General features: G+C 58.1%; 2 protein-coding genes across 2 annotated transcripts; both read right to left on the reverse strand.

Moving 5' to 3' along the window:
• Positions 1-27: 27 nt before the first annotated feature.
• On the reverse strand, positions 28-2,062 carry LOC121876011 (proline-rich extensin-like protein EPR1; the record flags this gene model as incomplete). Its single annotated transcript, XM_042380858.1, has 2 exons — positions 1,456-2,062; positions 28-1,328 (listed from the first exon to the last, which is right to left on the reverse strand). Coding segments are annotated over exons 1-2 (1,908 nt in total), but the record flags the coding sequence as incomplete, so codon positions are not given.
• Positions 2,063-2,067: 5 nt separating this feature from the next.
• On the reverse strand, positions 2,068-6,802 carry LOC121876010 (proline-rich extensin-like protein EPR1). The gene is made up of 4 exons (XM_042380857.1): positions 4,956-6,802; positions 4,403-4,739; positions 2,910-4,041; positions 2,068-2,867 (listed from the first exon to the last, which is right to left on the reverse strand). The coding sequence occupies exons 1-4, from the start codon at positions 6,800-6,802 to the stop codon at positions 2,068-2,070; spliced, it is 4,116 nt and encodes a 1,371-aa protein (XP_042236791.1).
• Between the last annotated feature and the right edge of the window lie 5,239 nt (positions 6,803-12,041).

Genomic DNA, 12,041 nt, shown 5'->3' on the forward strand with positions numbered 1-12,041 from the left:
GGGATGGGATCGTGGAGGCGCGAGTACAGGGGAGGCGTGGGCACTGGGGGGCACGTAGGGGATGGGGTCGTGGAGGCGCAGGTGCAGAGCGTGGCACTGGGGGGGCACGTAGGGGATGGGGTCACGTGGAAGGCGCAGGTACAGGGGAGGCGTGGGCACTGGGGGGCACATGGGGGGATGGGGTCGTGGGGGCGCAGGTACAGGGGGCGTGGGCGCTGGGGGCACGTAGGGGATGGGATCGTGGAGGCGCAGGTACAGGGGAGGCGTGGGCACTGGGGGCACGTAAGGATGGTCGTGGGCGCGGAGGTACAGGGGAGGCGTGGACACTGGGGGCACGTAGGGGATGGGGGTCGTGGGGGCGCAGGTACAGAGGCGTGGGCACTGGGGGGCACGTAGGGGATGGGGGTCGTGGAGGCGCAGGTACAGGGGAGGCGTGGGCACTGGGGGCACGTAGGGGATGGGATCGTGGAGGCGCAGGTACAGGGGCGTATGGACACTGAAGAAGGGGGGGCACGTAGGGGGATAGGATCGTGGAGGCGCAGGTACAGGGGAGGCGTGTGGGCACTGGGGGCACATGGGGATGGGGTCGTGGAGGCGCAGGTACAGGGAGAGCGTGGACACTGGGGGGGGCTTTTGTAAGGGATGGGATCGTGGAGGCGCAGGTACAGGGGAGAGCGTGGACACTGGGGGCACGTAGGGGATGGGATCGTGGAGGCGCGGGTACAGGGGAGGCGTGGGCACTGGGGGCACGTAGGGGATGGGATCGTGGAGGCGCAGGTACAGGGGAGGCGTGGGCACTGGGGCACATGTAGGGGATGAGGTCGTGGGCGCAGGTACAAAGGGAGGCGTGGGCACTGGGGGGTACGTAGGGGATGGGATCGTGGAGGCGCAGGTACAGGGGAGGCGTGGGCACTGTGGGGAGCACGTAGGGGATAGGGTCGTGGAGGCGCAGGTACAGAAGGGGGAGGCGTGGGCACTGGGGGGGGCACGTAGGGGATGGGGTCTCGTGGAGGCGCAGGTACAGGGGAGGCTGGGCACTGGAAGGGGGCACGTGGGGATGGGGTCGTGGAGGCGCAGGTGCAGGGGAGGCGTGATGGGCACTGGGGGCACATGGGGATGGGATCGTGGAGGCGCAGGTACAGGGGAGGCGTGGGCACTGGGGGCACGTAGGGGATGGGGTCGTGGAGGCGCGGGTACAGGGGAGGCGTGGGCACTGGGGGCACGTAGGGGATGGGGTCGTGGAGGCGCAGGTACAGGGGAGGCGTGGGCACTGGGGGCACGTGGGGGATGGGATCGTGGAGGCGCAGGTACAGGGGAGGCGTGGAGCACTGGGGGCACATGGGGATAGGATCGTGGAGGCGCAGGTACAGGGAGGCGTGGGCACTGGGGGGCACGTGAGGATGGGGTCGTGGAGGCGCAGGTACAGGGGAGGCGCGTGGACACTGGGGGGCACACGTAGGGGATGGATAGTGAGGCGCAGGTACAGGGGAGGCGTGGACACTGGGGGGCACGTAGGGGATGGGGCTCGTGGAGGCGCAGGTACAGGGGAGGCAGTGGGCACTGGGGGCGTAGGGGATGATGGGGTCATGGAGAGCTGCAGGTACAGGGAGGAGGCAGTAAGGCACTTCAAGGGGGCACGTAAGGGGATAAGGGTCGTGGAGGCGCAGGTACAGGGGGAGGCGTGGGGCGCACAAAGAGAGGGGGGCACCCGTAGGGGATGGGATCGTGGAGGCGCAGGTACAGGGGAGGCGTGTGGGCACTGGGGGCACACGTAGGGGATGGGGTCGTGGAGGCGCAGGTACAGGGGAGGCGTGGGCACTGGGGGCACGTAGGGGATGGTGCTCAGTGGGCGCAGGTACAGGGGGAGGCGTGGGCTGGGGGCACGTGGGGATGGGGTCGTGGAGGCGCAGGTACAGGGGAGGCGTGGGCACTGGGGGAGACTGCGTAGGGGATGGGGTCGTGGAGGCGCAGGTACAGGGGAGGCGTGGGCACTGGGGGCACGTAAGGGGATGGGATCGTGGAGGCGCAGGTACAGGGGAGGCGTGTGGGCACTGGGGCACATGGGGATTAGAGATGGAAGTGGAGGCCTGTAGGTACAGGGAGGCTGATGGGCACTGGGGGGCACGTAGGGGATGGGATCGTGGAGGCGCGGTGCAGGGGAGGCGTGGGCACTGGGGGCACGTAAGGGGACCAGGATCGTGGAGGCGCAGGTACAGGGGAGGCGTGGGCACTGGGGGCACGTAGGGATGGGGTCGTGGAGGCGCAGGTAGAGGGAGGCGTGGACACTGGGGGCTGCGTGGGGATGGGGTCGTGGGCGCGGGTACAGGGGGGAGGCGTGGGCACTGAGGGGCACATGGGGATGGGATCGTGGAGGCGCAGGTACAGGGGAGGCGTGGGCACTGGGGGCACGTAAGGGGATAGGATCGTGGGCGCGGGTACAGGGGAGGCGTGGGCACTGGGGGCACGTGGGGATGGGGTCGTGGAGGCGCAGGTACGGGGGAGGCGTGGACACTGGGGAGCACATGGGGATGGGGTCGTGGAGGCACGCAGGTACAGGGGAGGCGTGGGCACTGGGGGGCACGTAGGGGATGGGGTCGTGGAGGCGCAGGTACAGGGAGGCGTGGACACTGGGGGGCTTTGTAGGGGATGGGATCGTGGAGGCGCAGGTACCCAGGAGGCTAGGGACACTGGGGGCACGTAGGGGATGCTGGGATCGTGGAGGCGCAGGTACAGAGGCGTGGGCACTATGGGGGCACGTAAGGGGATAGGGTCGTGGAGGCGCAGGTACAGAAGGGGAGGCGTGGGCACTGGGGGGCACGTAGGGGGATGGGATCGTGGAGGCGCAGGTACAGGGGGAGGCGTGGGCACTGGGGGCACATGGGGGATGGGGTCGTGCGACTTTTAGGTACAGGGGGCGTGGGGCACTGGGGGGGGGCACGTAGGGATGGGGTCGTGGAGGCGCAGGTACAGGGAGGCGTGGGCGCACCGGGGGCCACGTAAGGGGATGGGATCGTAGAGCGCAGAGTACAGGGGAGGCGTAAAGGCACTAGAGGGGGCACTAGGGGATGGGAGTCGTGGGCTGCAGGTACAGGGGAGGCGTGGACACTGGGGGGCACGTAGGGGATGGGATCGTGGAGGCGCAGGTACAGGGGAGGCGTGGACACTGGGGGGGGCACGTAGGGGATGGGGTCGTGGAGGCGCAGGTACAGGGGAGGCGGCGTGGGCACTGGGGGCACGGGGATAGGGTCGTGGGGCGCAGGTACAGGGGGAGGCGTGGGCACCGGCGGGGGGGGCACGTAGGGGATGGGATCGTGGGAGGCGCAGGTACGGGGAGGCTGGGCACTGCAGGGGGCACGGCGTGGGGATGGGGTCGTGAGCGCAGGTACAGGGGAGGCGTGGGCACTGGGGGGGCACGTAGGGGATGGGATCGTGGAGGCGCAGGTACAGGGAGGCGTGGGCACTGGGGGGCACGTAGGGGATGGGGCCGTGGAGGCGCAGGTACAGGGGGAGGCGTGGGCACTGGGGGCACGTAGGGGATGGGGTCGTGGAGGCGCAGGTTACAGGGGAGGCGTGGGCACTGGGGGGCACGTAGGGGATGGGATCGTGGAGGCGCAGGTACAGAGGAGGCGTGGGCACTGGGGGCACGTAGGGGATGGGGTCGTGGAGGCACCGCAGGTACAGGGGGAGGCGTGGGCACTGGGGCACGTAGGGGATGGGGTCGTGGAGGCGCAGGTACAGGGAGGCGTGGGCACTGGGGGCACGTAGGGGATGGGGTCGTGGAGGCGCAGGTACAGGGGAGGCGTGGACACTGGGGGGAGCACATGAGGGGATGGGATCGTGGAGGCACAGGTACAGGGAGGCGTGGACACTGCCAGGGCACATGGGGGATGGGATCGTGGAGGCGCAGGTACAGGGGGAGGCGTGGGCACTGGGGGCACGTGGGGATGGGGTCGTGGAGGCGCAGGTACAGGGGAGGCGTGGGCACTGGGGGGCACGTAGGGATGGGATCGGGGAGGCGCAGGTACAGGGGAGGCGTGGGCACTGGGGGCACGTAGGGATGGGGTCGTGGAGGCTGGAGTGGGGGGAGGCGTGGACACTGGGGGGCACGTAGCAGGATGGGGTCGTGGAGGCCAGGTACAGGGGAGGGGCGTGGGCACTGGGGGCACGTAGGGGATGATGGGATCGTGGAGGCGCAGGTACAGGGGAGGCGTGGGCACTGGGGGGCACATGGGGATGGGGGTCGTGGAGGCGCAGGTACAGGGGGAGGCGCGTGGACACTGGGGGCACGTAGGGGATGGGATCGTGGAGGCGCAGGTACAGGGGAGGCGTATTGGACACTGGGGGCACATGGGGATGGGGGTCGTGGAGGCGCAGGTACAGGAGGCGTGGGCACTGGGGGCACATGGGGATGGGGAATGATGGGGACTTGGGTAGGGGAGGCGTGGGCACCGGGGCACACGTAGGGATGGGATCGTGGAGGCGCAGGTACAGGGGGAGGCGTGGGCACTGGGGGGGGGCACATGTAGGGGATGGGGTCGTGGAGGCGCAGGTACAGGGGAGGCGTGGGCACTGGGGGGGCACGTAGGGGATGGGATCGTGGAGGCGCAGGTACAGGGGGAGGCGTGGGCACTGGGGGCACGTAGGGATGGGGTCGTGGGCGCAGGTACAGGGGAGGCGTGGGCACTGGGGGCACGTAGGGGATGGGGTCGTGGAGGCGCAGGTACAGGGAGGCGTGGGCACTGGGGGCACGTAGGGGATGGGATCATTAAGGCGCAGGTACAGAGGGAGGCGTGGGTACTGGGGGCAGTGGGGATGGAAAGAGGTCGTGGGCAGGTACAGGGGAGGCGTGGGCACTGGGGGAGGCACGTAGGGGATGGGGTCGTGGAGGCGCAGGTACAGGGGAGGCGTGGGCACTGGGGGCACACATGGGGATGGGGTCGTGGAGGCGCAGGTACAGGGGAGGCGTGGGCACTGGGGGGCACGTGGGGATGGGGTCGTGGAGGCGCAGGTACAGGGGAGGCGTGGACACTGGGGGCACATGAGGGATGGGGTCGTGGAGGCGCAGGTACGGGAGGCGTGGGCACTGGGGGCACATGGGGATGGGGTCGTGGAGGCGCAGGTACAGGGGAGGCGTGGGCACTGGGGGGCACGTAGGGGATGGGATCGTGGAGGCGCAGGTACAGGGGGAGGCGTGGGCACTGGGGGGGCACGTAGGGGATGGGGTCGTGGGGCGCAGGTACAGGGGAGGCGTGGGCACTGGGGCACGTAGGGGATGGGGTCGTGGAGGCACGCAGGTACAGGGGAGGCGTGGGCACTGGGGCACGTAGGGGATGGGATCGTGGAGGCACAGGTACAGGGGGAGGCGTGGGCACTGGGGGGGAGCTTTGTGGGGATGGGGTCGTGGAGGCGCAGGTACAGGGGAGGCGTGGACACTGGGGGCACGTAGGGGATGGGGTCGTGGAGGCGCAGGTACAGGGGAGGCGTGCACTGGGGGCACATGGGGATGGGGTCGTGGGGGCGCAGGTACAGGGGAGGCGTGGGCTGGGGGGCACGTAGGGATGGGGTCGTGGAGGCGCAGGTACAGGGAGGCGTGGACTGGGGGGGCACATGGGGATGGGGTCGTGGGCGCAGGTACAGGGGAGGCGTGGGCACTGGGGGCACGTAGGGGATGGGGTCGTGGAGGCACCCAGGTACAGGGGGGAGGCGTGGAGCTGGGGGCACATGGGGATGGGGTCGTGGAGGCGCAGGTACAGGGAGGCATGGGCACTGGGGGGGCACGTAGGGGATGGGATCGTGGAGGCGCAGGTACAGGGGGAGGCGTGGGCACTGGGGGCACGTAGGGGATGGGGTCGTGGAGGCGCAGGTACAGGGGAGGCGTGGGCACTGGGGGCACGTAGGGGATGGGGTCGTGGAGGCACCCAGGTACAGGGGAGGCGTGGGCACTGGGGGGCACGTAGGGGATGGGAATAGGTAGGAGGCGCAGGTACAGGGGAGGGCGTGGGCACTGGGGGGCACGTGGGGGATGGGATCTCGTGGAGGCGCAGGTACAGGGAGGCGTGGGCACTGGGGGGCACGTGGGGATGGGATCGTGGAGGCCGCAGGTACAGGGGGCGTGGGCACTGGGGGGCACGGGGATGGGATCGTGGAGGCGCAGGTACAGGGGAGGCGTGGGCACTGGGGGCACGTAGGGGGGATGGGATCGTGGAGGCGCAGGTACAGGGGAGGCGTGGGCGCACTGGGGGCACGTAGGGGATGGGGTCGTGGAGGCGCAGGTACAGGGGAAGGCGTGGACACTGGGGGCACGTAGGGGATGGGATCGTGGAGGCGCAGGTACAGGGAGAGGCGCGTGGGCACTGGGGGCACGTGGGGATGGGATCGTGGAAGCGCAGGTACAGAGGCGTGGACGCTGGGGCACGTAGGGGATGGGGTCGTGGAGGCGCAGGTACAGGGGGGAGGCGTGTGGGCACTGGGGGGCACGTAGGGGGATGGGATCGTGGAGGCGCAGGTACAGGGGAGGCGTGGGCACTGGGGGGGGGCACATGGGGGGATGGGATCGTGGAGGCGCAGGTACAGGGGAGGCGTGGACACTGGGGGCACGTAGGGATGGGATCGTGGAGGCGCAGGTACGGGGGAGGCGTGGGCGCAGGGGGGCACGTGGGGATGGGGTCGTGGAGGCGCAGGTACAGGGAGGCGTGGGGACTGGGGGCACGTAAGGATAGGGGTCGTGGAGGCGCAGGTACAGGGGAGGCGTGGGGTAGAGGTTGAGTAATAGCCGCGGGTAGTGGACTTGGTAGCAGCTCATCCTCATTGACAAAGGACACAAAATTGGACTTGTGTAATAAAAGTCACTCGCACCAAAAAAAAATATATTTACTATTTTGACGTGAGATAAGACGACACAACAGATGAAAGATTTTGATAACCATACTGAGACAATAGGAGTCGCGGTGTTTATTCTGACATTCATCGGACTCTTCCTTAAAGATACTTATTGGAGCGATGACATTAACTATACTTACTGGAAGAGGTGGTAGTACCGGGTATATTTGATAGAAGAGACAGCCGTGGTGACGTTGGTTAGAGGTAGTGAATTATGGATATGTCTGTATGTAAATAAAGAGGCAAGTGTCCGCTCGTGGGAGAACATCGCGTACGGTAATAAAATCTTTACACAGAAACCTCTTGACTGATTACATGTTGAAGATCATTGTGTGTTCTTCACTAGTACAAGGGCCGTCTGTCGTTCATCAGCTCTCTTATCTTATCTGGCTGTTGTTCGGAGATCTCTAAGTAAACTAAGGAGACACCTGGCACACCTTTATACGACAGGTGAACGATGTGAACTCATACAGTATCCCAGACCGTCACTTGTAATGCTGGGTTAAATTAGGTCAGGTTAACTTAAGGCAAATAAAAAATATCACTTTTCGATTGTAGAAATTCTATAATGATTTGTCAATGAGACGGACCTTGAAAAATTTGGTATCGAATGTCGCTATAACATCGTGGGTGACGAGCGTGTACTGCACGTGACCCTCACTCTCTCTTAAACTACCAAATAAATATCAAACTTTCAGAAGTGAGCCAGTAAGACACAGGGATAGTTTCACTAGAAGAAACCTAAAATGTAAGGTAGAATCAACATGTCTCCACCTCATGTTTTGGCAGCTCGTCTCCATACCTGAGCACCCGTCACGGCAGTGCTGTCCCTCAAAGGTGTACATTTGCGGATTTGCCAAAACTCCTCATCTTATACTTAAATTTTTACGTGAAAAAAGGCCCAAACTAATCCCAGTTTAAACTACAGTGCCTAGGTCTGGTCGAAAACCCAACAAATAAATTCAGTTAAATACTGACTCGGTGGAGGGCGTAAGTTACTATGGGTTGGAAACTCTGCGGTGAAGGTGTAGATGTTGTCAACACTCTGGGGGAGAGGCGATGAGGCAGCCAGGCTTCCTTCCCTTGGGTGCTGCACAAGAGGATGGAGAGGAACTATGGCGACGGTGGCTGGGAGGCTACGAGGAAACGGTGGTGACGGGGGAGGTAGGTGAAGGGTGCCGGCTGTCAGTGCCACCTAGACAGGTTGGTTATTTGTGTTCACCACTTACACTCGTCACGTGACACCTCGACCTGAACCATATGGAGTACTCACCATCCTCTCCCTACCCTCTCCATTCCTCCTCTCTACCTTTCCTTGCCTCTTCTCACTTTTCTTACCACTCCCTGCCCTCCTCACCCTACCCCTCCTCGCCCTAGCCCTCACACCCTGCCCCTCCTCGCCCTGCCCTCTCGCCCTACCCCCACACCCTGCCCCTCCTCGCCCTACCCCTCCACCCTGCCCCTCCTCGCCCTACCCCTCCGCCTACCCCTCCACACCCTGCTCCTCCTCGCCCTGCCCCTCCTCACCCTGCCCCTCCCCACCTGCCCCTCCCACCTGCCCTCCCCACCCTGCCCCTCCCCTGTGTTTTCGTCCCCTCTCCTCCTGTATCAAGTCACATACCTCACCACATCTTGACTTAGAAATGGCCTCAGGTATTCCTTCCGTGTTGAGGTATAGAAGAGTGAACAACGTGCCTTCTTGAGCACCTAAGTCAGTGTGTTGCTGGGCGTTGAGTGCAGCTTTAGTTAGATGGCGTCCTCATGTTCGCACGCCAGAGTGAGAGTAAAGACAGGGATGCATAATGCTATTTAAATAAGGTTCTTTATGGGGGTAAATACTGTAGCTACCTGGGGCTTTAACATCGCGTGGGGAATTGACCAATAGAAATTAAGAGCGTATAGAATGAATGTTCTCTGTGGTGTGTGGGGGGAAAAGCACAAGTTTGTTCGGCGGATAATAGTGTAAATATTTTTATTTTTTTTCGGTGTTCTTCTGATGGCTCTTGGACACTTATATTCCGAGGGTAAATATGTAAATGCATAAAATGTATATTATTTTGTTCTGTGAGATATTCGATGTAGATTATGATTGAATTTTGTCACAGAGAAAAAAAAAAGTGGACGCCAGACACAGTGTAGGAGGGGGCCGGTGTCTGCTGTCCAGGTGACGTCTTATTAGTACCTGTGACTCACCACATACTGTACCTGTGACTCACCACATACTGTACCTGTGACTCACCACATACTGTACCTGTGACTCACCACATACTGTACCTGTGACTCACCACATACTGTACCTGTGACTCACCACATACTGTACCTGTGACTCACCATACTGTACCTGTGACTCACCACATACTGTACCTGTGACTCACCACATACTGGCACCTGTGACTCACCACATACTGTACCTGTGACTCACCACATACTGTACCTGTGACTCACCATACTGTACCTGTGACTCACCACATACTGTACCTGTGACTCACCCATACTGTACTGTGACTTACCACATACTGTACCTGTGACTCACCACATACTGTACCTGTGACTCACCACATACTGTACATGTGACTCACCACATACCGTACCTGTGACTCACCACATACTGTACCTGTGACTCACCACATACTGTACCTGTGACTTACCACATACTGTACCTGTGACTCACCACATACTGTACCTGTGACTCACCACATACGTGCCTGTGACTCACCACATACCGTACCTGTGACTCACCACATACCGTACCTGTGACTCACCACATACTGTGCCTGTGACTCACCACATACTGTACCTGTGTCACCACATACTGACTCACGATAGTTAGGTGACACACTCAACCTTTTTCTACCCTGTATTCACGAGTTTAGACACAACAACCTTTGGTCGTCTTGTGAGTGAAGGTTATAAGTTCTGTATACTTTATTGGTGTGTGGCATTTTCTCATAACTGGTTATTTCACCGAGACTTTACGTATTATGTATTACCAGCCAGCATATTGTGCAACACTTTCCCCCTCTCACTTTCCCTCCCCTCCCCACTTTCTTCCCCTCCCCCACTTTTCCCCTCCTCAGTTTTCCCCCTCCCCCTTTCTCCCCTCCCTCCCTCCTTCTTTCCGGGGGTAGGGAGGAGAAATGTTACAGAGGTTCAGTACAACAGTTGTGTGTGTGTCAAGGACCTTAGGTGTTTCTTTACTTGTCTGGGTGTTGTCTCGCGTGAGCTATGAGAGATAGCTGAAATAGGGATACTAAAATGACAGACTATTTCGAGATTCATATCTTTTCAGTTATTTATCCAGGTTTTATTAATTATTCATATTTGTTTTTTCTCTATATTTTTGAGTCAGGTGAATATAAAAATATATATATATATATATATATATATATATATATATATATATATATATATATATATATATATATATATATATATATATATATATATATACCTTTTTAGGGATATCTGCATGATTACTCGTAATTTAGAAACTTACCAAAAAAAAATACTTTGGACTTACGAGGCAGGGGCTTATCCACTTGGTCTAAATCAGTAACACACACGCATTATTACCTGGTATAAGGTGTAAACAGTGTTGTCAGTGTTGTTATACGAAACAATACTTGTGTTGTCTGGTACGACTCTTTGTTATCCTCCATTGGCTTTTTTCATTGTAGGTTTGAAACATTTGTGTATGTGTGTGTGTGTGTGTGTGTGTGTGTGTGTGTGTGTGTGTGTGTGTGTGTGTGTGTGTGTGTGTGTGTGTGAATCACCAAGTTACTTCTTTATATTACGTGTTCAAAATGTCTCTGTTGGTATATTTTGTAGCCAGACAATTTGCTTGGGTTCAGCTCTGGCTAACTTGTTTTCTTTGTCTTATTCATCAGTTAAGTTTGGCCAAAGATTCGACCTTTTTTCCTCTCTGTCTCTCTGTCTCTCTGTCTCCTGCCTCTGTTTCTCTCTACATACACCATATTGTTATTTTTTTTATTACGCTATAAAATCTCTTATTAGATTTATTTCTATAATTTATTTCTTTATTCTCTTTGTCTTTACCATATCTTTTAATTTACTTCTTTCTTTATTTTTTCCTCATTCACTTCTGCCTTCTTTAGTTTGTCTTCATTCATTTTTACTTTCTCTACTTTTTTCCTCAATCATTCCTTTTTTTGTAGTTTTCTTCCTCATTCATATCTACTTTACTTTTTTCCTCATTCACTTTTACTTTCTGTAGTTTTCCTCATTCATTTCTACTTTATCTTATTCTCATCTTTGGATTTACTTTACTCTCTCTCTCTCTCTCCCTATCTCTCTCTCTCTCTCTCTCTCTCTCTCTCTCTCTCTCTCTCTCTCTCTCTCTCTCTCTCTCTCTCTCTCTCTCTCTCTCTCTCTCTCTCTCTCTCTTTCTGTAGTTTTTGTTTCTTACATTCTCTAATTCTCTCCCGTCTCTCACTGTGGGAGGAAAGGTGCTCCACGAGGTAGGGAGGCGTGGCAACCGCTCCTCCCCTTAATCTTTAGCTGCCCGGCATTAGGAGTGAGTCTCTCTCTCTCTCTCTCTCTCCCCCCCTCTCTCTCTCTCTCCCTCTCTCTCTCTCTCTCTCTCTCTCTCTCTCTCTCTGATTGTTCATTAAGACCCCAGAGAATGAGGCGGTCATTGTTACTCCATTAGGTGTGGTTTTGTCTCATTTTTATATAATTTTTATCTCTGTATGTCTGTCTGTTTCTTCTTTCTGTCTGTCTGTCTTTTCTGTCTTCTTTCTGTCTGTCTGTGTCTATTTTTATATCTTTCTGTATGGGTCTGTCCCTTTCTCTGTCTGCTGTCATATTCCCAGGTTTTAATGCTGTGATTCTTATAGCATCCTTCTCTCACTGTGTCTCCACGTTATTAATCTTTTCCACTAATGATTATATAATATGGTGTATAAGCTTCCATATATTACTAACACATTAATTAATATTCAAGTTCCTCTTCTTCTTTCTCTGACTTAACTGATGGATAAAGATAGTGGTATATATGAGAGAGAGAGAACATTAGAGGATAGAAAGGAAAGACACAGATAGGGATAGAGACAGAGAAAAGAGGAGACAAACAGAAAGGAGAGATCACTGTAGAGAGAGGACACGGAAGAGACAGAGATAGAAAAGAGTTGATTTGAATTCAA

The sequence above is a fragment of the Homarus americanus genome, unplaced genomic scaffold (assembly GCF_018991925.1).
Source record: "Homarus americanus isolate GMGI-L3 unplaced genomic scaffold, GMGI_Hamer_2.0 scaffold56140, whole genome shotgun sequence".
Classification (NCBI taxonomy): Eukaryota; Metazoa; Arthropoda; class Malacostraca; order Decapoda; family Nephropidae; genus Homarus; species Homarus americanus.

What these genes read in the sequence shown, in the direction of transcription:
- LOC121876010 (XM_042380857.1), bottom strand. Translation starts at nt 6,802, where the DNA reads ATGAGCTGCTACCAAGTCCACTACCCGCGGCTATTACTCAACCTCTAC. An exon ending in CCAGTGCCCACGCCTCCCCT is followed by an intron (nt 4,740 to 4,955) that starts GTACCTGCGCCT and finishes ACGTGCCCCCAG; the next exon opens with TGCCCACGCCTCCCTGTACC. An exon ending in CCATCATTCCCCATCCCCAT is followed by an intron (nt 4,042 to 4,402) that starts GTGCCCCCAGTG and finishes ACGTGCCCCCAG; the next exon opens with TGCCCACGCCTCCCCTGTAC.